The sequence below is a fragment of the Corvus moneduloides genome, chromosome 12 (genome assembly GCF_009650955.1).
Source record: "Corvus moneduloides isolate bCorMon1 chromosome 12, bCorMon1.pri, whole genome shotgun sequence".
In the NCBI taxonomy this organism is placed as follows: Eukaryota; Metazoa; Chordata; class Aves; order Passeriformes; family Corvidae; genus Corvus; species Corvus moneduloides.
The window spans coordinates 4,942,932-4,967,262 of NC_045487.1; the positions used below are offsets into that span (position 1 = coordinate 4,942,932).

The 24,331-nt window shown below is 40.0% G+C and overlaps 1 protein-coding gene across 1 annotated transcript in view; it reads right to left on the reverse strand.

The window, feature by feature from the left end:
• CDYL2 (chromodomain Y like 2) overlaps positions 1 to 24,331 on the reverse strand; it is a 59,720-nt gene that overhangs the window by 5,406 nt on the left and 29,983 nt on the right. Inside the window, exons 2-6 of the mRNA XM_032121740.1 lie at positions 23,339 to 23,933; positions 13,876 to 14,093; positions 6,871 to 7,043; positions 2,094 to 2,304; positions 1,242 to 1,385 (exon numbers count right to left, since the gene is read on the reverse strand). Of these exons, the coding sequence (XP_031977631.1) occupies positions 1,242 to 1,385; positions 2,094 to 2,304; positions 6,871 to 7,043; positions 13,876 to 14,093; positions 23,339 to 23,933 (1,341 nt within the window). The remainder of the gene's footprint in view (positions 1 to 1,241; positions 1,386 to 2,093; positions 2,305 to 6,870; positions 7,044 to 13,875; positions 14,094 to 23,338; positions 23,934 to 24,331) is intronic.

Sequence of the window (24,331 nt, forward strand, 5' to 3'; positions counted from 1 at the left end):
TGGGAAGGGAGGTGCAGTCTTTTCACTCAGCTTTCTCAACATCTTCATGTTAAGCCCAGTTCCTCCCTGTTGCAGGTTTCAACACTGCTATTGCAAAGTAGTATTTGTCTTTAACTCAAGTAAATGGCGTTCATTGCAAATCAAGGGGCCTGTGTATTTTTTGTGGTTTGTTTGTGAACAAGTCTTTGGAGGTTTATCTTTGTCCACAAGTCAGCACCAGTTTTCCTAAAGGGTCTTGAGAAAATTTCATGGGCAGCCAATAGCAGTGAGGGAAGGAAGATTTCACAGTAAGGCCCAGAGGTTTTCCCAACTCAAATAATACATGTTATATCAGCATCATCAAATAAAATTCTGCTACATTTCCAGAGAGTTTCATTCTCAATGTCTTCTCTGAGATCTAATCTACACTTCGTTTAATTAAAAATCTCTTGTGTCTCTACCTCCTTTTACAGCAGATCTTTTAAATGAAACTGAGGGATGCCGAGACAGTTTCAGGCATAGGAAATATAGCAAGAAACGATAACAATTTTCACTTTAATTACTGCAGTTTTATTGCAGCCAGTATCACTTTCTTCACTGCATGTTTTTTAAACAAGGATATGCCCAGAATAGGAGTATATCTGCCTGAGGGGAAAAACCCCTAGGAAGTAAAGATAGGAAAGGATTTTCTTTCAACTGTTGTGTACACAAAAGGAAAGTTATAATACACTGTGACCAGACTGTGTTCAAATCCCTCTTGTCTGGATCTCACCTCTCCTTCACAGCAGAGCTTAGCTGGCACTATCCTACCCTTCTGGGGTGCTGTGTAGAACATTCTGCAGCAGCAGGAACTGTGCAGGTGCAGAAAAGAAGGCAGACTCAGCTGAAACATGGTAGGCCAGGACAAACTGAAAGGCAAATCTGTTTTCTTACGGGCCCTACAGAGGTTTCCCAGTACAGTTGTATAGTTCCAGACTGTTACACCTTCATGAAGGAAACCTGTCCCAAAAGCCCCTTTCAAAATCTAGGGCAAGGAGGTGCCACTCACATTGAATAAATGTAAAGATGGGAAAAGGAAATAACCCACCCTGCACCTGAAAAATGAGGAACCACACAACCTCACCGATCCCTATCCAGGTTTCCTGATGTCAGCCTTCTTTCACAGGTGTGGTTGTGGAAACTAAGGGCCCACATGTGACGAGCCTTGGGAGTGCACCTTACCTCTGTGAAATGCCATTTAATGAAGGAGTTTGATTTCTTACCACTGCACTGCAGGATGCCATCTCTTTCACTCGTAGCATCACTTCTTGGCTAAATGTTGTTGGCCAAAATACTTGTGACACCAGTCCTCTGCTGCAGGCTTCCTGTGCTGTCAGCTTTCTCCCACAGAACAACATTTCATTTGCCTGTGGAACCAAAAGATTCTGGTAATCTTGGGTTGTAATTCCCTTAAAATTTTTCTCATACTTGCCTGCTGTTTTTATGATTAAATTACAAATGTTCTTCTGTATCTTTCCATACTGCAAAATACTTTAAAAGGAGTTTCAGTAGCTATTTAAGGATTGTGCAGGTGGCCAGAGCACAGCATGGGTTTCATTTAAAAGAAATGTGCTGGCATGCATGGTGAATCTCTATTGCTGATCTTACAGGAGTAACTGTCAGTGATACTGTGTCGAGAGCCATGGAATCCAGTAGGAAATATTTGTGGGGCAAATTCTGATTTATTATACTGGTAAAAGCTAAACAGTCTTACTGGAATCATTGTGGATTATCTTTAAAGAGCAGAGAGCTGCATCTGGCTGTATTTCTGCCCACCCCTAACACAATGCAGACAACTACTCTGCAAGGTTATTCTGCTAATGTATTTCTTCACTTTTCTACCATGATGTTGACGATCTTTGCTTTTTTAACCTGTGTCCAATCTTTCTTGTGTACAGCAGGTGTCGTACATTGAATTCTGAGGTTATTTTGTGATAAGAAGTTGGTAGTGATTAGATGAACTTTCCACAGATTTCCATTAAAGACAATTAAGAAAATTGTTTACTTTTTAAAGCGAGAAAGAAGAACAGGAATTTATTAAAGGTTCTTCAGCAGTTTGAGGTAGGAAACCTTACCAGTGCAACACCCAGAATTTGTGGGAATGTGTATGATGAGCAGCCAGCTGGAGTGAGTCGGATTGTTGCATATGGTGTCTGAAACCAAGCCTTCTCACTTGCCCAAACGATATCACAGAGTGGTAAAATAGAAGCTCCTAACCCCAGAGCAGGGCCGTTGATAGCAACCACAATTGGCTTCTTAAACTGAATAAAAGCTTTTACAAAATCCCTAAAATAAAAAATAAAAGAAAGGTCTTGAATACAGAAGTAACACATAAATACCCAAGTTTAAAGTACTTAATCTGAAAACAAATTAGAACCACAGAAGAACACAACAAATGCCCAGTTTTATGAGGTCAGAACTGCAAGATACTTCCTAGTTTGCACATGGAAAAGTTTGCTTATTTTTAGTTATTTAATCTTTCTGAGTACCTGGGCTATTGTATAGTTTTGTGTATGTTGTATATGACCTGATTAAGTGGATTGCACTGAGTGTTGTACTTTTTGCAGAAAGGTTTGATTGGGTTTAGTTTTACTTCTGGACCAGTAGCTCCTGAGTTTGTACACATGACACTTCTTGGTTTGCTCCACAGTTGGCTGGGATGGACCCAGTTTGGCTACTGATGAAATATTACAGTGTGAAAGACAGGACACTCATAGGTGGATCACTGAATATTTATTTTTTTCAAAAAGTTCTCTTAAGATTCTGTGTCAAAGGTTACTGCAAGTCCCATCAGAGGACTGGGAGATTGTCAATGTTTATGGCACACCAGCAGAAAGAACAAGATGTGCAAAGGGGAGTCACAGAGAGAAATGTCTGAACAGGGCAAGTGATCTGTTGGGTCTTCATTGCAAAAATCTTCAGCAAAGCCATTACAAAGCAGATGCCCTTGCCTGACTACCCCAGTAAATGTGATGAGAAATAACAGGGAAGTTAAATGCCATCAGATTTATCTGGATGAACGAACTGGAATATGTTAAATTCTGTGCAATGAGGAGATCTTTTAAATAAGTTACCTACCAGCAACTGTGGAAAGACATCTGTTGAATGGAACAGCCTTTACTCCAATTAGAAAAAAAGCAAGAGTGTAATTGTGGGCAAATTATGGGCTCCAGCAGCTCAGTGCACAGCAGGTATATGGAGGAAAATGAGATGCTCAGTTACTTTAGAAAAAATACATGGATAAATCAAATTCCAAGCAAAAGAGGAGATTCTGTCCCTGCACTGGGTATTTATTAGATCCAGAGTGCATCTTTGCTGACAGATTTTAGGAAAGAAAATTTTGTCAAATGTGGCCTTTGATGAGTTGCTGCTCTTCCACTGAGGCCAAAAGGATCCACGCCTCTGTACCTGAGCACAGGTGGGCCCTGCAGGTTAGAGAGCCCATGTGGCAGGTGGGCAGAAGTGCAGGGGCACTGGCTGTATTTTAAATGAGGACAAAGAGTCTGAGATGACCCAGCATTAAATTTTCAATTAATACAGTCTGGTTTTCAAGTCCTCTAGTAAGGAGTTAATTTTTGACCATGGGAAAATAGAGAATTGATGCAGCTCTGTTCACAGTAATAAACCAGGAGATCACTGTCAAGACAAAGGGAGTGAAATAAGGAACATTGTTTTTGTCTGTTCAGGCCTATTTCTGTCTAGAGGAGAGCAGAGTTAAGGAGAGTTGTGGTTTATTTTCATTGCAGAAACAATGCTGTTCCCTTATCTCATTATTTCTTTGGTAGTTTATGACTGAGTTGTGACTGGATCATTGCACCTCACTAATTCCAGAATTTTGAGAACCTCAGTAGTTACGTAAGCCTTCCAGGTAGGACCACAGTTAGGAACAGGGATGTGATGAATGATAGGTAAAAAGAAAGCAAACGAAGGATAAATGGTGGCAGTAAATCTGAGGACTATGTGGAGGCAGATAAAAACAGTGTTGTGGAGAAAAGCAGGAATCATGGTGATAAACAGGACTGGAAGTGAATATGGAAAAGCAATTAGGGATGTGGAGAGGAAACAGATAATGTGGAGGAAGAACAAAGCAGAACACGTTAATGGAGGGGAAAGGTTGAAAGAAGTCTTATATGAGTGAGCAAGGAAGGGAGGACCTGGAGATGGGGAGAGAGTGGAAGATAACATTGAGAGGGTACAGCAAGCCTCTGTCATGAGGGAAGAATGGGGAGCACAGATGATGGTAAAACAGATGGGTGTGCAACATGCTACGTATAGGATGGAGTGGAAGGCTACAATATTGGGAGATTATGAGGGGAGCAAATGCCTGCCTTTGGTCTCCAGAAGCCGCAGTGACCAGCACTACATTTATCTTTGTTTCCTCTTTGGTGCGTTGTTTCAGTGGGTCACCTCTCTACCCTGAACCTGGCACGTTTCCAGGTCTCCAAACTGTAAGTTCACACATGGAGTTTCTGGGCTACAAGATAATTGTTTCAATTCAAAGCAGTCTTTGAAAAGGATTTCAGATTGCAGCTGTTGTTGCACAGTAGATCCAGATGCTTAAAGATAGGAAAATGTGTCTGCAGAAGGCTGCTGGTTTGGCTAGAGGATATCTGGGAAGCTGACCATCGAATACACACTGGGATGCTCAGACACCTCTGTACCGTTTCAGGCTCTTGCTGCTGGTCAGTGCTTTTAAGTACATCCAGGGCTGTAAAGAAGCTGAACAAGTAAATTTGTCCTTGTCTGTTTTCTTCTGAGCACACCCAGAGTGGTGAGGCTCGGGTGCCACAACGCTGCCCAGATGATGGTGTGAGCTCGGTGCTGGGAATGCCTTCCAGGGAGTGTGCTGATCCCAGGGCTCTGCAGGCCACACTGTGCAGCCTGTCTGCCTTTTCCCTGCTCTGGGAGGGAGTGTGGATGGTGGCAGCTCAGGCTGGTGGGTCTGTCATGGATCGGTGATGGATCTGTGATGGATCTGTGACCAGTGCCTGCAGAGGAGCTGCAGTGCCACACATCTGTTTATTGCAAACCCCGCTGGCAGTGGCCGAGGACACAGCACCACCAATGAATAAACCCTGCATGGGAGAGGAGACTTGATGGGGATTGAAACTCCAGCTGTAACTTGTGACCGGTATAGGAGAGCCACGCTTTGGCAAGTGGAAACACATGGTAACCAAGAGTTCCATTTCGTTTTGATACACGTCTACCTTGATGTAAAGCAGTGGAGGCAGAGATCCGTGGATGTGTTTTAGGACATCTAAACCACTGAAAAAGCAATGCACACTTTTTCTTCTCTTATTACAGTGTATTTTCCATGAGTTGAGTCCTTTGTTCACAGAAAGCACAGAGAGTGCTAAATGGAAAACATAGGGTATTGTTTCCAGAAGTACAATAAAAATCTATTTTCAGTGGGCCTGAAGCCGACATTCTTGACAAGGAGCAGTACATTGTACCAGTATTTCAAGAGTGTTCTGTAAGTCCAAGGGTGGAAAAACTGACTATCACAGTCTGGCTTGTATTAATTTAAATGTTGAATTGGTAAGTATACCTGTATATTAGATGTGTGCAAATAAATGTAAGCATATATAATAATACCTAACTGCACAATTTTTACAAGAATAATATTAAATTTGTATCTTTAGTGGACTGTGAGTGTGCCTGTGTTTTCAAACAAGAACAGTGATTTTCTTCCCTCACTTTTTTTTTGGTTCCACATCGTTAAAAACCCCCTCACATTTAAAAAATAAAATGAGGATGTGTCCTTCAAAAGGTTTCACTTTTAAAAAATATCACTCATGATATTCAAGCACAGCTAGGATCTTATAAACAGATTGTAACTTATTACATTTAAGAAGTATCTTTTAAATTCTTTCAAAATAATTGCTACCTTGAGAATTTCAAAAGTTTTAAACCAAGAATCCAAACTGATCTGCAGTGGTTGTAACCAAGATAATTGGTGGTTAATGTATGTTGTGTAATAACTAAACCTGATCTTATGTTATACGAATAAATCCAAAGTAGAGATATCTTGTAAAAAAAAATCTTTACTATTCCTTCATAGAATTGTTGCATAAAGTTTTAAAGCTCTCAGAAGAATAATAATTATTTGTAGGAAATGGGGGACAAAAAAAAGGGACCAAATCCTCTCCTGATACAGACTGGTGAAATACCACTGGCTTTAGTGGAATAATGTTGATTTATACTGGAAAAATCTACCTTGTGGATAAGGGAATATTTGGTGATGTGTTATGCAGATTGATTTGCAGACTGCATGGCATAAACCCTGGAATTCTATTCAGGTGATGTGATATATATATAAGGAAAGTCACATTTTAGTTACAAAAATAAAACTACATTTACATATATATTAAGTAATTTAAATTTAAGAAGAAGAGTGGAGACCCTTCGAGTAAGGCTCTGAAATACAGAGGCAGAGTGCTATTTCAACAGAATATGAGTAAGCCATGGATTCCCATTTGGGCTGAAATTCATGAAAATGATGAGCATTAAAACAAGTAAAAGATCTGCCTTTCAGGAACCACTTTAGAACATGAAGCAATACTGAATTTGAAAAAACAACAACGAAGCTGTATTTGAATTTGAGGAACGCTTTGAAATATTAAATACCGAGAATTGGAATAAAAGAAATCCCTGTGGATATTAGCACTGGAATAAATGTGCTTTCTTATCTAATATGGAAAGGTCCAAGTTTCTTTTTACTAAACAAATTTGCAGGACTATAATTAGAATGCAATCAACATTTAAATATACAACACTTTTGGACCTGAAAAATATCTTCATAATCACACACTGCATTTCATAATTTAGAGATCATAGGTAAGCTTGGGTCACCTTATAGCTTCTGCAATCCTAGTGCTTTCCTTTCTTCTGTCATTGGATAACCTGCCAATTAAATATGAGTAATCTAGGCCACTACAGAATACACTTCCCACTGCGCTGAGAAGTAAGAGTTTACTGTCATCAGCTGATGCATTGCACAATGCTCTCCGAACTTCCTTCATGATCTGTGGATAAAGAAAAGTAAACAATTCGACAAGCATGCCGTGGCAATATCATTTCCCTATTTTTACAAACCTTATTGATTTTGAGAGACTTAAATTTTGGGCACTATTAATACTTACATCAATTATATATAATTTTAATATAGAATGATATTAGAATCATTAGAATGGTAACACTGAGAGTTTGCAAAATGTTTTATATTTGGCAGTGCTTTGTTGATGCTTTATTAACTCAAGGACGTTTTAGGACTTGGCTGTTCTTTTTTGTATGGGAAATTCTACCCAGTTTATGCTACTTGATTGCAATTTAATAATTCCAAATATCACTTTTTTGTTTTCACTGTGTACATTCAGTGTTCACCACTGTATCATCGGGAACATGTTTATCACAGCAAAAGCCTATTATTAACCTCAATAGCTTGTAAGCAAAATCAGTTTTCAGTTCTTTAACTACTTTGGTTTTTATGACTTCAACCAGAGCAAAGCAGGACAAGAGGACATCATATACATCAACATGACAAATATATTATTCATTTTTCTGTGGTCAGTGACATTTTTACAGTTTACAAAAGTTAAAGCAAAAAAGTCTCTTGAAAAAGAGACATTTTGACTCTGTTTTACAAATGGATCAAGCTATTAATTGCACCATAAGTCAAACCTTATAAAAATCTGTATAGAACTGAGCTGCTGGTATTGTACAAAAATGGCCTTTCACCTGAGCAGAGAATTGTTTTATAATGATTTTTAAAAGGAAATATTATTTCATAAACTTCTGATGGGTAACTTCTTGTTTGGTCACAATTGGGTGTGGTTTGTGAGCTGTAACTCATTTCAGCCCCCTTTTCTCTGTAACGATTTTCTCCTCACTGCAGGGGCCATGACTCCATCTAGTGTGACACCCCCTATCCTTAATCATACCCATATGTCAAAGTATTTCCTATAGACAGGGTCCTGCTGACTCAAATTTTTCTCCTTTGCACCAAAAGATTTGCTGCTGGTGTAAATTTAGGTAAGAGAGAGCTAAATGTGGCTGGGGATTTAAATAGAGTTTCCATGTGAGAGAAACCCAAGAATTTTAGCCTGTGATTATTTCTGTTCACTACTTTCTGTTTCCAAAACTTCTTTAGATCTCTAAAGTGCCTTGTTTAAGAAATGTCCCTAAACACTGAAGTTTTCTTGATGCCACCCTAGGTAGCCTTTTAATAGAAATCCTGTGGATTGTGCTGCTTTCCCTAGGGGTTTGTGTAAAGATGATTATTACTGGCTGCTGGGACTGGGCATGAGAGAGCAGGTGGTGAACTTTTAGATGCTTCACTTCTGCAAGAGCACTTCAGAATGCCTGTAATACTGAGTGTGTGACAGTGGGTGGAAGTGAAGTAATTAAAAGCTGCAGAATTTGGAAGTGTATTTGAAATTCTTATGCAGGTACAAAAATGTCATCAGCAATTTTAGGAGCACTGTTCATTCTGAGAGTCTCAGAGGCTGTCTCAGCCCTCAGCTGGAAGAAACACAACAATACTCCACATATAATGGGGAAACAAAGGGGATAAACCCCTAAAACCTCTGTTCAATGTTAAAAGAGAAACTTTAGAATGTGGTAGATAGTCAAATAAAAAAAGATATGTATTTTGGTTTTCCTAGTTCCATGTGAATGCAATGTTGTCCTCTTAATTCACTTTAGAAGATCTCAGAATCTGCTCTTTCTTAGGGTGAATGTATAAATAACATTAGGGAATACCAGTCAAACATTTTCTATCCAGTGAGGAATGTTGCATTAAATATGATGCCATGATACTCCATTCAGCAAGTTTATTATTCCCCTTCCTCCAGTGGTATTTGCCTATGTGCCACCTCCTTGCTGTTAGCAGTGCTCTCCTTCATACACATCATTACTGTTACAAACTTGCCTCTTTTTTATCTCACCCCTCACTGATCTGGATGACTAAAGCCATCTAAAAGCCATCCAAATTTTTGAGCAGAGGTTACACTTATTATGGGAAAAAACCAAATATTCTGCCATCACTGTTTTTCAGTGTTCTGGAGAGGATGACATTGAAAGTCTGTTATTGAGTCAATTTCTGATATGGTTGAAAGTGGGAAGGCTTTGGTTACTATTTTTGAGCAGGAGGGGAAATTTAGTTCAACTGCTCCACTTGTTTCTATCAAAAGAAACCAGGAAACCATTATGTATCAGCATTTTCAGACTCCCAAATGTATGTTTTCTTCTAAGCAGCTCAAAGTTTTTCATTAACTTTATCATCCAAAGGCGCTTGGAGGCTCATTGGAATCCAGCAATGACAGCCAAGTCAATTCTCACTCCCTTGGTCTATGCCATGGTTCCTTTGCTGGTGCAGTGCAAAATTCCCCGGCTCCCCTTGTCACTCAGCCTGGTTACAGCAACTGCTGTTCACTGCTGCTTCTGGGAGCCTTGGCTTTCCCCATGGGTTATGGGTTATGTGGGGATGGGTACTTCTCTCTGCTATTTCTAGGATTACAGGGAAGCTACAAACAGGAAAATAATGATAAAAGAGCTGGTTTGTCTGCCGGGTTGCCAAAGTGTGTTTTAAATTGAAGTACTGTAAAGTAATTATAATTTTAGTTCAGAACTGCTCTGTTTTTAAGGACAAATTTCTATTTACTGTGGTGACGAATTCAGTTCTCAAATACAGAGATACAACCTGTCTTTAGTTACATTCCTTTGTCAGTTCCATATTCTTTTTCTTTCTTCCATAGTCCTTAAACCTTTCCCCATTTTGCTATAACTATGGCATTTGTCCAATTAAATTTTATTTTCTCTAGTGGACCAGATCTAATACTACTATTTCCAGAGCTCCTTAGCAATATTCTCCAGGTCCATGCTTTTATTAATTAGCTTTTTTATGGCCTTTTAGGTAATTTTCAGTTGTGGGGACAGTATTTCTATTTGAATGCATTTGATGAAAATTTCTGAGGAAGTATTTACAGAACAGTATGGGCCAGTTATTTAGATTATGATAGTTGATTGGACTGTAAATTTAGAACAGGCCTACTGCTTCACTTACTGTTTTATTGAAACATAAATATATAATAAAATTATCACGTTCTCAGAAGTTGCTTATATTTTTAATCCTCTCAAGAAAATAATCTGGTTCATTTTTGAACAGGACATCTTGTTTTGCAAAATAAACATGAATCAGTTAAAAACTTCATTAAACTTCTAAGAGCTTATTTTAGGGCCCTTTGCTGGACGAAGGAAATTTCCAAAGGCATTTGGTGCCCTTTGCTTTCCATCTTGTTACATTCTGGGAAAATCAAAGAGCTGGGAATTTATACATAAATAATTACACAAAGTATCCTGAACAGAAGTCTCTTATTCACACAAATAGAAGCACTAGTTAAAAAATTTAACTTCTCTGAGTCTCTGAGGACTCACCTTCTTAAAGGTAATTATTCTGTAAATATTACCATAAATCCAAATTTTAAAGCCATTCCATTGTTCTTAGAACCTCTTCCCCACTTGTGCCTTTTTACATAAATAAACTGTGTTACTGCCTGTGCAAACAGATTCCAAGTCCATTCTGTCCAGCACCTAAAGGACTTGGGAACCTCTAGAGCTGAAGGCACAAGCACTGGCCCAAACCCACAATTTACTGTTGTATGACAGCAGAACCAGAGAGAACAGTAAACTTGTACCTGCCTCTTTTTTATTATTTCTAAGTTAGGAAAAGTGAAGCAAACCACTGCTCCAAAATGCACCTGGCAGAACTTTAAACCCTGTAATTCACATGGCCAGAAATTTGAAACCTGATTCTTGTGTATGAGAAAGTACTTGAGGTACTTTTGTCACTCCTCGATGGAAACTCTGGCTTTTTAGGGAATGTTTTGCTTTTAATTCAGGGGAATATTAACTCCTAGCTCTGTTAGTACTGTTAAATAAAAACAGCAGATGGGTCCATTTAGTTTGAAACAGAATTTGGATCCTTGAGATGTGCTGAGTTAAAACAGCAGCAGCATCACTGGAGAAAGAGCTTCAGAAGCAGCAAAAGTCCCGCAAGAAGAAATGCCTTAATGGATTTTATAATGGTGAAATATTTCACAAATATATTTAAAAAACAAATTTTAAAAGTAGCAAGCCTAAGATACTGAAATAAGTATAAGCTGTACTGTTTCATGACACTGTCTTGGAAGTTTTATAAGCTCTTGTAAAAAATAAGAAAGAATTTCTATAGTGCCCTGAACATTTTTGTAGAAAAAACTCAATTACTGAAGAGGCACTGAGCCAACTTCAATAAGTTCAAAGGCTGCTGGAAAGAGCATTGGCACATTTCATGCTAAAATCACCTGCAAAAATGGGGTTACCAACAACACAGGATGAAGAGTCAGGTAGACTTCTCTAGACTTTCATATTTTTTTTGGCATAAATAAGTTCTTTGTCATTTTAATCAAATTGGCATAAATATCAGAGGCCAATGGTTGAACACAACTAATAAATTTCATCTGAAGAGTCTGATAAAGCACAAAGGGAAACAGAGCTGTTGAGGGGTGAGAGGAATTTTGTATAAGCTTAAGTTTAAAAGTTTAAAATGATTGTTTGCAGTGCACACCTTTTCTTTTCTTAATGTAGATGGCTGGGTATAACCAGGCCACTATTTAGCCACTTCAAGTAGACCTGCTCTGAATAAATGATTCATTTGCTATTTGGCAAACATAATTTACTGAATGTTTAATAAAGCTTGAAGTTAGCATTTCTTTACACAAAATGAAACACACTTTCTTCATTTTGTAGGAATTGTGTGTTTCTATTCACTGGGAATAAAAGGCATCAAAACTGAAAATGTTCTAAACCTCCCTAAAACACTTTATCAGTTTGTCTCACCTATGGCTAGGGGTGACAAACTGCAGGGACAAGTCATTCAACACATTCCTCCTTTCAGTTCCTGGGGTTTTTGCTGTAATTGCCAGCAAGAATGTGAAATTGCCAATCCTGGAGGTGCTGGATTTTGTGGTGTGAATGATCATGGGCAGCAGCCTGGACTGAGGCCAAAGAAGCCGTTTCACGTTTGCAGCCATGAATCTTCCAAGGGCAAGAGCCTGTGATTGCTCTTGGCCTGGATGAGGTTTAAACAGACAATCTCCATGAGGAGAACTCATTACCTGATTAATTCCTGACCATCCTGGTCAGTAAAGTGGTTTTCTAAAATGTATTTCCTGGTTTTCAAGTGAGCTTCAATAAAGGTTCTAGAAATAGTCTACACTGGTGATGCAGGGAGAGGACTATTACATGCTTATCACTTATTCTTCCACAGAGGTGGGTTCCTGACATATTGAAAACTTTCAAAGGATGAAATTGATTGGTTTGGCAGATCCAAAGAGCCTGAATTAATCCCCTGGTTAGAGCACCTGAACACCACTGATGTGGAACAGTACAGCCAGAAATGCAAATGTATGTCTGTTCTGACTGAACACAGTAAGTCCATGATTTCACATTTTTTCAGGCCCTTGAGCTCCTTCACTTAAATTACCTGCAGTGTCAATTAGTGGTAATTAAGACAGAGATGGAATGATGGATTTGATGCAATCTAATGCATTTTAAGGAATTAGTGTTAAAAGTGAGTGTTTGGTGTTCTGTGGTAATTACCAAGATAGTCCTTCTAAATATTCGGTAGTTTAAAAACCAGGAGTGATAAATGTTATGTACCATCAGTGTTAGCCATTTAATATCGCTCAGTGTATTACTGCCCACGTGTACGTGTGCATTTGGGAAGGGGACTCATCATACCTGCCAGTTGTAAGTAATTAACTTCAAAGTTACTCATTTTCTTATTGAATAAAATGATTCCTCAAAGCTACAATCTACTCTTCCCTCAGGTGGTGCTCAAACTGGTATTTCACACAGTCTTGAAGTTACTGTGTAGGACGGAGCTGTGCTGGAGTGTCTGGGGGCAGAAAAGGCCAAGATCTCCTCAGTGAGGGCAGCCCTTGGAGGAACTCTGCCTGCAGGCTGCTCAGACAGGCCAGACTGGTGCTGGGAGGCAGCTCCTGCTGTTCCCTCTGTGATCTGAGGCAGCCCTGTCCATCAGGCCATTACTGCCCACGTGGAACGGGGCTCAGGCATGCTTTCTTCTCTCCAGGACATCCACCCTGATGCAAGCACTTATGGACACCCCTTTTCTTCTAACATGGGAATGGTATAAGAAGGCATTGCAGCCCCAGGGAATGGAAGGAAAAGCTCCTCAACCCTTCCAGTGATCCATGTATGTACTGGGGAAGTACAAGCTGCAAGTCTGAGTCTGCCTTTATGTTTGGAACAAGGGAATTCATTAATATCTTTTATATGTGGTATGATTTTATGCAATTCAGCTGAGGATAGAGCCCCTAATTGATTAGGATTTCAAAAATAAGGACTCATACAGTGATTCAGAGAAAAAGTAATTAGAGATCAAGATAGAATTTAGAATGGCTGTCTCAGGACATAAACTGAAATTCTCTGTATACAACTGGAGCACTATTTAAATTAGTAAAAGCAGAAAGACCAGATTTCTCCTAAGGATAGTAAATATCAGTAACTTCAACATGTGAAAAGCTGCTTCACACAACTCCATGCTGGAAATACTGATTCTGCCATTTCTTTCGTTAATTTTTTTTTTTCAGATGTGAATTAAAATTTAATTTCCATTGCATTCTTTTGGATAGGAATTCCAAGTGTAAAAAAGTTAGATATGTCTGTACTCTAGATTTATTTTCTAAAATCATAAATTAGGAAAAAAAATACATAAAATTGAATTCAAGTGCAGTGTTTGCAAGATTACCCACACATTAGGATGGCTTTCTTTGGCTTTTAGGGCTAAATACTTACCTCTGGGGTCAGTGCATTGTTCTCTGAAGTCTGACTTGACAGCAAAATATGTGTGAAACCATCTTCTTTCCGGACTACAATGTCCCTGAAGCGGCAGTTACTTTCGTTTTGTCGCACACTGTATCTCAGTCTCTTATCGAAGACATAATCTTTCTCTCCATCAAGTTTCCTTTTCACAGTGCTGTGTAGATTCAAGCTTCCATTGGCCAGAGAAGAACCTTGCAGATGGAAAGAATCGAAGCATAATTACCTCTATACCATCAAAGAAGTGGAGCGATACTCTCTATTAGTTTCAACAACAACAACAATAAAATACAGTGAGATAAATAAAAAATGTGTCTGGCTAGTCAAATGTGGCCTCAAGCCATTGTTCTTATTCTGTACTCCAACGTGCAGAACTTTTTGTTCTCTGATCAGACAACCTCTAGACCCAAGGAACTGATGCCATTTTGGAGAGTATCCAGCAGTAGGGAAAGAGAAGAACTATGAGAAAGATGTAATTCCTCCTTAAAAACAAGTGAGAGTAATAGTAAGTCAGTTTTAAAAGACAGTTTATTCTGACTTATACTGTGTATGAACTGCAAACCATTCCTTTGCTGATGGTTACAGTGTTTCTGTAATAGGCAATAGGGGATGATTGGTAACAGTGCTGAGCAGGGGAGTTGAAGGAGCTTTACAAGATTTGTATGCAATAATCCTTTTCTAATTACAGATGTTTCACACCATCGCCATTAAAAATAAAGCAGAGACAGGTTGTTGAGGGACAGAGATTAAAGTCACTGGTTTGTGTTTAAATAGACACCAGCCCACAATGCACCATTTTTAAGAAAGGCCAAGAGAGAGCTGAATGAAAACACCTTTGTTTGTTCTGTTCTTTACTCCTGCCAAAGCTGACCTGTTCCAGCTCCTGGTTTCAAATAGCCAGGAATTTTTAAAGGGCAGATGACATGAATATTAGAACACAGATTTAAATTTTATAGTTTAAGTGCCCACCATTCAATTAGAAATGCTCTGTTGGAATAGAATTGAACAGTGAATTCATGACAGATGACTCTAAACCAAAATCACTTACCCTCATTTTGGATTAGCTATGTTTCAGCTCGATGCTTACGTAGGTAACTGATCTGTCTGACACCTCACAGTTGGCAGTGGCCTGTGGAATTGTTCACAGTGTGTGAAATCCTGTATGTGCACTGCAGTTAGGAGATGGGATGTGAAAATACAGCCAGCGCTCAGCAGTGTGTGACTGGGTCTCATGTGGTGTGTGCATGTGGGTACTCACACATCTACACACAGGGATCCACCTTTGCCCAGGAGTCTGTTCAGTCAATCAGAAAACTCTTTTTTGTTGTTGAATTAAGAGATACCATCTAAAGCATTGCCTGGGTTATACTGAACAGAGGATTTACCTGGTGCAATGCAAACATCGGCAAATTCCATTAGATCATCACTTTAAAAAAAGTAATTTGAAACCAGGAGAGTTGGAAATTTGTTTTCTTGACAAAAAGTGTCTACAAGGGTAGAAGTTACCATGTGCCTGAAATTTAAATGTTATGAATAATTTCCTATGGCATGTTTCTTCTTTTTCCTAAGATTTTGCTACTGCGTCTATTTTGACATGTATACTTACAAACAGAAATCAACTTGTGAAATTACTAATGGAACACCAGTGTCATTAGGAATAATGTGCTGAAACAAATTAACTATTTGACTGAGGCAGGCTATTAAATATTGCATTTTTATCTATTCAGTGCTTAACCAGCAATAAGCTACTGAATTGTGGTGATTTCAAACTCCCAAAAAAGTGTGAAGAACTTATAAAATCAGAGGCACAAATGCCCATTGAGTGCAAGGTGTGTCAGACTAACTGTACTGATTATCTACCTAGAGTGGAAGATTATGCCACATCTATTTTAAATACAGATGGTATAGAGAATAGTAGAAGATTAATTCACTCATATAATCCAGCTCAACAAAAAGCCTCACAGTAATTTTTTTGGTTTGTTTTATTCTTCTTTATGTATTCAGTTTGTAAATGAATATATGATCTTAAAATCTATAGAGTTTATCACAGTATTTTAAGTATCTAGAAGCCAGCTGAAAGAAATTTAACCAGAGGAAAGATCTAAATTAAATATGAGAGAAACATAAATGAAAAAGTGCCATTTCCAAAAGTGGATCATTAACAGAACAATATATAGTGAATAGCTTGTTGTTTCCGTGTCTCCAGTGCATCCCTGTAATCTTGTTTAATCCGATAAACTGGAGAAAATGATCAGCACACTCCAAAGACAACACTGATGTGGAACCAGGCCAATTCTGATGCATGGAGGTGGTGGAGCTTCTGAAGGTTTGCTCTGGAGCCACTGGAGCCACTGGGATTGTCCCTGCATGAGGGTCAATAGTCAGCACCTGCTCAATGCACACAAGGGGAGCAGCACCTGAGTATGTCAAGGTGAAAAATAACTGTGACAGGCAAAAAGAGACATTCGAAGACTCAAAGCAATTTATACTCCACATGAAACAAATTAAAGATGCCACAAATTAACTAAGGAAGCTTTAGCTACATCTAAGTGTGGTTTACTGTCTTAATAGTAAGTAAGTGTTTGATGCTTAGTCTAAGTACAAAAAGAAAACAGAATGGGAGAAAATACTCTTTCCTTTACTGGGAATTTAATTATTACTTTGTGTTTAATCAGCAGTAGAACTTGTGGAATACCTAAACTAACATTTATATTTATAAGAAGCTTCAATTTTTTTTAAGGGGATCTAAGATACTCCCAGGCCACTGCTGCATGCAGTAATCCTTCTCCAAGAATGGCAGTAAAGGATGCTATTTAAGGAGAAAATGTGAGCTTGGTTGCTTTCTGCAGGCCTTTCCCACAGTATCACCCCTAAGTGTTGTATAGAAATACGAGAGGGCTCATCCCTCCTGTTTCCTTCGGTGTTTGCTTGTGGACCTTTTCATGGATTTCTCTAATCCCCTTCTGAGCCTGTTGATACTGTCTGTCTCCACAGCTTCCTGTGGTATAAGTTTGAGAAGTTGGGTAGCCACTACACAGAGAAGAATTTTCTTTCATCTGTGCTTTTATCTGATGTTCCACCAGTTTCAGTGAGTGGTCCCTAGTTCTGCTATCAAGGGATTTCAGGAGCAACAGTTCTGCATTTAGTATAGCTGAGGCCTTGATGATTTTGTAAACTTTGATCATGCTCCCCCCTCAGCCACCCCCTCTCCTAACTGAAGCCTCTTTTATTCCTCTTCATTTTAGCTGCCCACCCCTGCATCTTCTACATTACTCCACCAGTGCCAAAGGGTCTGAGACTGGGGCTCCATTCTACCAAGCATTGCAGAAAACTCATAGAAAATTGTATTCTAAAATCTGAGGCAGACAAATAGCGGGAAAGGAAAGAGAGGAAAGATGGGACTGACCCTCAGTGCTTTGGGGGACTCGGAGCTCCACATCTCCTTCCACTGCTTCTGCCCACTGGTAGAGGACACCTCAAGCTACTGTTATTTCCAGATACATCTTTTCTGAGTGTTCCAACAGAACCAGTTTAATGGTGCAGTCCCTTTGCCACCACCCTCCACAGCAAACCCAGTACTGGTATGAGCAGCCACACCATGAATTGGCCTGGTGATCTGCTCTGGCTGAAAACTCACCCTGCAAAACTGGTTAATTTTCAAACAGATCAGGTTCACCTTGTAGCCTCGAGTACTAAAACTGGTGCAGAGGGAGGGATGGGAATACCGATTAGGGTGTCATGGGAAGGAGAGCTGGACTGCTGCTTTTATTAGCAGTATGCATTTATGCTGAATGGAAAGGATGATGGAGCTGAGGCTTTAATTTTTCTAGGTGAAATAAGCCATGCTCCCTCACTCTCCCTGGTAAAGCAGCTTGGCATTCCTCAGTCTTCCCCATAGCCTTTAACTGCCTCTTTTCTGTCTTTCTTGTGGGTAGTGGTTAATACTGTACATACTTAAAAGCTGTGTTCTGTTGATAATTTACTAATAATTTCAGACTTCTCCAACTAAGGGAGCATCTGTAAGATATCTAAAAGCAATGAGTTTTTATCCAAACTGAGAGAGCAAGCATGTTTGCTTGTCTTTTACTGCCAGTATTCTTTCAGAATAAATAAAACAGAATAAGCTAAAAAACCAAGAGGAAGCAGTGACTAAGTCACAGAGAGTATTTAAATCAAGGACACCATGAGACTACAAAGATTTTCATAATGGAGAAAAACAGTGGTTAGTGATACATGACAGGCAGAAGTTCTTCAGCAGATGGTACAGAAATAGAGCGATGTAGAAAAAGGAAAGAGAAGATTAAAAGGGGATGTTTTTTGATTCTGTCAAGAAACTTGACAAAACAATCACTCTCAATTACAGTATCTGGAGAGAAACAGAAATGTAATAACAGAAGACAACAAATATAATCAGAAAGAACAGTATTGTTAGCTTCTGGGAGCATCAATGGATGTTCTTCACAGAGTTTTTCAATATTTTCCAATTTGCAGACCCCTAAATAACTGTCAGTAAAGATGATTCTGATCTCCTTATGGCAGGACATATAGAAGGTAGAAGACAGTTTTTGGTATTAAAGATCTGTCCCAACTTTCACAAGGTCCCAGGCCTCCAGTGGGGTGCACTGATCATTTTGTGCACACACCTGTAGGTACACACTCATCCTTCTGGCGTAAAGAGCTTCCTGGTGGGATTTTTGTCTAGAGGTTGAAGAAACACTTGTACCCAAGTGGATTTATATACAAAACCAAACAGACTGGTGGAAATTCATTCAAGGAGTCATCAAAAGCTGGTTTTCAAATAGCTGTTATTTGTTTGAACAGAACTGCCATGGACAGACAAACAAAATAACTATTATTTGATTACTTCTAGTTTAAACATTACTATCTATATTGCTTGGTTCAATGCACTGGTGGTTAAACATTATTATAATATGAAACAATACTGGTTCAGGTTGGTGGGTTTTGGAGACCTTCAAGCATAGGCCCACACTGGTAGCAGAGCTGGGCCTACAGCTGGGTTTTCAAATGGTATGGAATTTGTGACTTTTCCAAATCTAGGCTTCATCTCAAGACAAACCTAAAATTTCTATATTTTCTGTGCAGTCTTACACTTAGCTGTGAAATGAGTCTGACATTCATTTGGGTTCCATACAGGCAATCTCAAAGCTGACATAAATGTCTGCTTCCTCAGATTCTGAACAGGGCCGCTCAGGAGCCACAGCTTCTGGGAGCCAAACCAGGTCCTCCAAGCTCCCTCTTTGTTCCACATCTAGTGCCTGCGAGCCCTGCAAGTGCTGATGGGGCATGCCAGACTTTCAACTTCCAGACTCAGTGGCAGACTGCCTGAAACCTCTGGCATAGCTAGCTGCCTCCAAGCTAAACGTGGGAGTCCTGCCAAGCAGACTGCCACACTGCTCCCAGTCCCCAGGGACACAGCCTTAGGACCTTGGCTCAGATTTGGAGAAAGTTTTGAAACCCAAAATGTTTGGAACAAAATTTCTGTTATTCAACAAATTGGACATTTTTCTCTGAAACTTTCTTCATTTGTAATTTGTAAAATTTCAGCCTGGTTTTAGTGTGGCATTGATCCCAATTAGAGTGGGTTTCTGTGATAATAATGGGACACAGGGCAGAATCACACTGGCATCCTCTATGCGAGTGTGAATACTGAGCGAGTTAAGGAAATTGTTGGACTTGGTGAAGAGTAGTGCAAGTTTCTTCCACTTGACATTTCAGACCCCTGTATCAGAAATGTGGCTTCTCTCAAGCTTTCAGGGCAATATTAAGAAAAAACCTAGTCATTTCATTTTGACCCTTCTTCACCAGTTTGTTTTCTCTTACTCTGGCAGTCTCATCTCTCCTCTTTGTAGTTTTCTCCACTCTGCATGTGCTGGGTATCACACAGCAGGACTCGAGGGATTTCTGACCTTGGCAGTGCTGCTGAGTATGGGCTTTTCAGAAAAGAACCAGGCAGAGATTTAAAGATCTCTTACTTTTGCCCACAGAATGCAAGGGGAGCAAAATACAGAACACAAGTGATGGATTTGGAGAATGCCAAAGCCATCATAAAGAACTGTTTGAAAGGAGCTGCAGAGATCAGCTCTTGGGCCAGGAGAGAACACCTGGCTGCTCAGGCAAAGAAGCTTTCCACGGAACTAGAGCTCTCTGACAGGGATTATTTAATCAGGAGTGCTGGAGGCCATTCCTTAGCTCTTGTGGGGACAAAGGAAAGGCTCATTTGACCTTACAGTTCTTTGTGACCCTTTAGCTCTTCATTAAACAAAATATTCTAGAATATGGGAATTGATGCATTTCAAAGATACATTTTGTATCAGAACTTCCCTACAAATAATGTAGAATTAATAATTTTAAAAACTTCATTAGAAACAGTAAAAAAGACCCCAAAACTTTATACACATCTGTAATTAGATATGTAAGTTGTCTTAAAGAAGCAGGTAACTTTTTAGGCATTCTTACATGAACTCAAACTCCACAAAATTCAAAAGCCAAAATACACTTTTAAGTGCTTTCACTTTAAATATCATTGACATCATCAGGAGTACTAATGCATTTAAATCTGACCATGTATTTTGCTGGTTTGGGAGTTTTTAATAGTATATTTGATGCCTGGTTTGAAAGATCCCAGTAGCTATCACATATAGCCAGTAAGACTGGGCAAGGTCAGTTCTCCTTCCCAAATCAAGGAGCATTTGCCAGGTTGCCAGTAGGGTGGAAAATGGAAAGCGGGGTGATATAATTTATGTTGACTTCTGAAAAGTTTTTGGCAGGGCAATTCACCAGAAGCTGTTAAGGAAATGAGTACTATCATGGGCTATAGAAAGTAGCTAATAAAAATAAATAATTGGAACAAATGGTTACTTTTCATCATGTCAAGTTGGCTGTCCCAAGGACCTGCAGAAGGATTAGTTTATTTAATGTATGTATTAATGAACTGGGAAGAGAAATATGAGAGGAAAATTTGAAAGCAATACAAAATAAGTAGAGTGAAAACTAGGAAAGATTTTGAAGAGCTTCACTGAATCAAAAGGTGAATTGGCAACTGTAAAGCAGATTAAATGCATAGTGAAAGGGATCATACATAAAGCTGTGTTCTAAATTAACTGGAACAAGGAAGGAAAAAAAACCCAAGAGCAACTGTGGATCAGTCAATGAAAACCTTTATGCAGTGTGTAAGAGCAGAAAAAGTAATTCTCCAAAGTTCTATCGTCACTGTATCAGTAAGCAGTCGGAAATCATTTGGAACAGCTCCTGCCGTTTTTAAAAGGTATTAAAACCACCCCCCCACAGCAATGGCACAAGAGGATACTCAAAACTCTCAGGAACCAGTAAAGTCTTCCATGTGGTAGGAAATCTGAAAAGGGTGGGACTGCCTACTGAGTGACACGGCATCCTCCACTTCATCCCTTCATAGAGGGATGGGAGGCTATTCAGTGACAGTAAAGGTCAACTCCCCCCCAACAAAATCCCAAAACCTGATCAAATAAAATGTGCATCTTATTGTTAACTCCTGGAAATTACTGTCACAAAACACCATTGAGGCTGTTTCTTATGGATGGTTTATTATCCCCTACCATTTTTGGGAGTTTTGATCTGTTTTGTTTTGTTTGTGCCTGGAGTGGCTGCTGTTCCTGCCCCACCCGCCATCCTCCCTGGCTCTAGGGCTATCTCGATGAATGGGAGCCAGGCCGGGGTTTCCAGAGGGAGCTGGCGGCAGGGTGAGAGGTGGCCCCTTTCTTTTTGGTGCAGGCTGTTCGACTGTGTCTGGTATCTCTGACCAGGGATCCTGCTGTTTCTGCGCATTTTGCTTTCTTCTTTTTTATTTTTTTTTGCTTTGACACTGTGACTGAGCTTCTTGGCTTGGCTTCTTTTGCTGCTCTGCTGTCAGGAAGCTCAAAGCCAGTGCATGCCCGCCAGGACCCAGGAACACCCCTGTTTTCTCACCAGGGGGCTGCCCCCCCACCCTCCACACAGCCTGCCCCTGTGAGAAATCCCAGGGAGCCTCTTCCCTACTGTGTTCGGGAGCCAGGCTGCTGCTGCCCAACCCCTGACATACCACTGCCATCGCTTTGGGTTTGTGCTAGACTCTAGCTTTCACCCCCTGCCTGCCAGGAGGTCCTGCTGCTCCAGCTTGCTTCTCCTGAGGTCCCTGCTACAGCTCCTGTTGCTGTCCAGAGGGGGCACCAGGATCGGCTGCCCCTGGGGGCTCATAAAGGAAGCCTTTTCTCCATCCCATCTGCCAGCTGTGCCACGTGGAGAGAGACGGCCGCACTCACGCCACATCGCCCCCTGCAGCCGAGGGGGAGTCATCGCACCCGCCCTGCCCAGCCGGGAGCCACCAGCGCCCCTGCCGGCTGCGACTGTAACTACACAAAGGGGAAAGTACCTGCAGGCAAGAGAAGACTGTTACTGGGTTTCTGGGGGGGGGGGAGGGGGGAAGGGGGAAGGTTCCTCAATTTCAATATCTAGCATTTATTCAATTTTTTTAGTTAATAAACAGGTTTTTTTTTTTCATGTTCACCCCCCGGTATCCATTTCTCTCATTGGCAGTAGAAAAGGGAGTTATTTAAGCCCTTTCTCCGTAGTGGAAATGCTCATTCCAGGGCGTTTTCTCCTGAAATTTGTCTTGAAACCGAGACAGGCTATAAATTTGGTAGGATTAAAAACAAACAAACCAAAAAGATTGGACATATATAGATAATGAGAAGCTATTTAATTTCCATTAAGCTGAATAGTTTTTATAGAGAATATAAACCTTATTCTTTGAGAACTAAGCCAGTGAGTAACTATGAGGATTAGAGAGAAATTTCTCCTATATCTTCTTGTTCACTTCAAGACTGTTTGTACCTTCCTCTAAAGGTCTTACGACTTTTGATGTGTCCAGTCACTGTCAGAGACAAGGAACTGGCTGTTCTGAGTGTTCCTGACTATGACAAGCATTGATACTGAGAACTTGAATCTTATTCAGCCATACTTACCGGGGCACTTTAGCAAGAGTGGTATTAATTCTAAAATAATTCTGGTTTCTCTAGACCACTGCGTTTGAGCACACCTAACCGAGTAGTGATTTGTTATGTGGTGATACACAAACCCAGAGCTGCAGCCTTATACATACCTACTGTATGTATAAGTTGTCATTCCTACTCCCTGCCCTATCCTCATTTCCCATAGGGATGTACACTGCAAAGGCACGTGACAGACCCCACACTGCTTCGTGTCACTCTATGGGAAAAGGAAAGAGAGAAGCCAAATGATAAAAAAAGTCTATAATATATGGAGAAAGTGTGGAATTTGTTTGTGTGCTTCTCACCATATCACTTGTGTGACAACAATTTTTCCAAATTTTCCATTTTGGGCCATACTTGCAGTTGCTGCAATTAACACCCCCCTCCCGCAAAGAAGAGTTGTTTAAATCACATACCAATTCCATTCACAACAGGGGAATCGCTACTGACTTCCAACACACTGGGCAAGTTTTGTTCTCCTTCGTGATCATTTAAATCCATGTTTTGCTGCTGTGAGCCATTCCCAAAATGTCTAGAATCTTTTTCATGGCTGCCATCTCCATTCTGCAGACCATTATGTGGCTTTTTCAGTGGCATGATCTGTAAACCGCTGGGAGTAGTTCGGTAAGTAACAGTTTTAGCAGCCCTGTCATTTGCAGATCCTGGCTTTGCTGCATATCCTCGTTTCTGTTTTTGATGAGATGGATTAATTCTCTTCCTTTTGTGTGTTGATCCTTTAGACTTCCCAGATTCAGAAGGTCTATGTGATATTTTCTCAACAGATGACCCTCGGCTTTCCCGCAATAATTTTGGTGCACTGGCCTGTTTCCCATGCCTGGATCGCTTTTCTCTGGTAACATGTAGTCTATTGAACTCATCAATAAATTCCTCACAATGGAGTAGGTGATGTTCAGGTTCCCAGGTGTCTTCATTGCTCCCGTAGCCTTTCCACCTGATAAGATACTCCCATTTGCCCTTCTTGTTCTTCCTTTTGTCTACAATCCTCTCTACCTAAAAGGAAAAACCAAAACTGTATTAGAAAGAATGCCCATGAACAGACCTGGCAGTACAGGAGCGAAATGCAGAGCCCCAGTAGTATTTTGACAGCAAGGCCACTGCCCCTTCTGAAAACATTAAAAGAGATGTAAACACATCCTCAAATCTGATCTGGACACTTGCAGTAGCTCCAATGTGAAGAAACAAGAGAGAGTCTGAGATCATCAATAAAAGCACAATTTCTTTGAAAATCTGGTTGCAAAATGAGACTATTACTGTTATATTCCTTAGCTATGTCTTGTTTCAAAGAGCCAAAGAAAGGTTTTTTTGCTGCTTTGTTAGTTACTGATCATTCTCCTGAATCCACACGTATTATGTCCCTATAAGCTTCCCCAGTCCTCTTTGTATCTTGA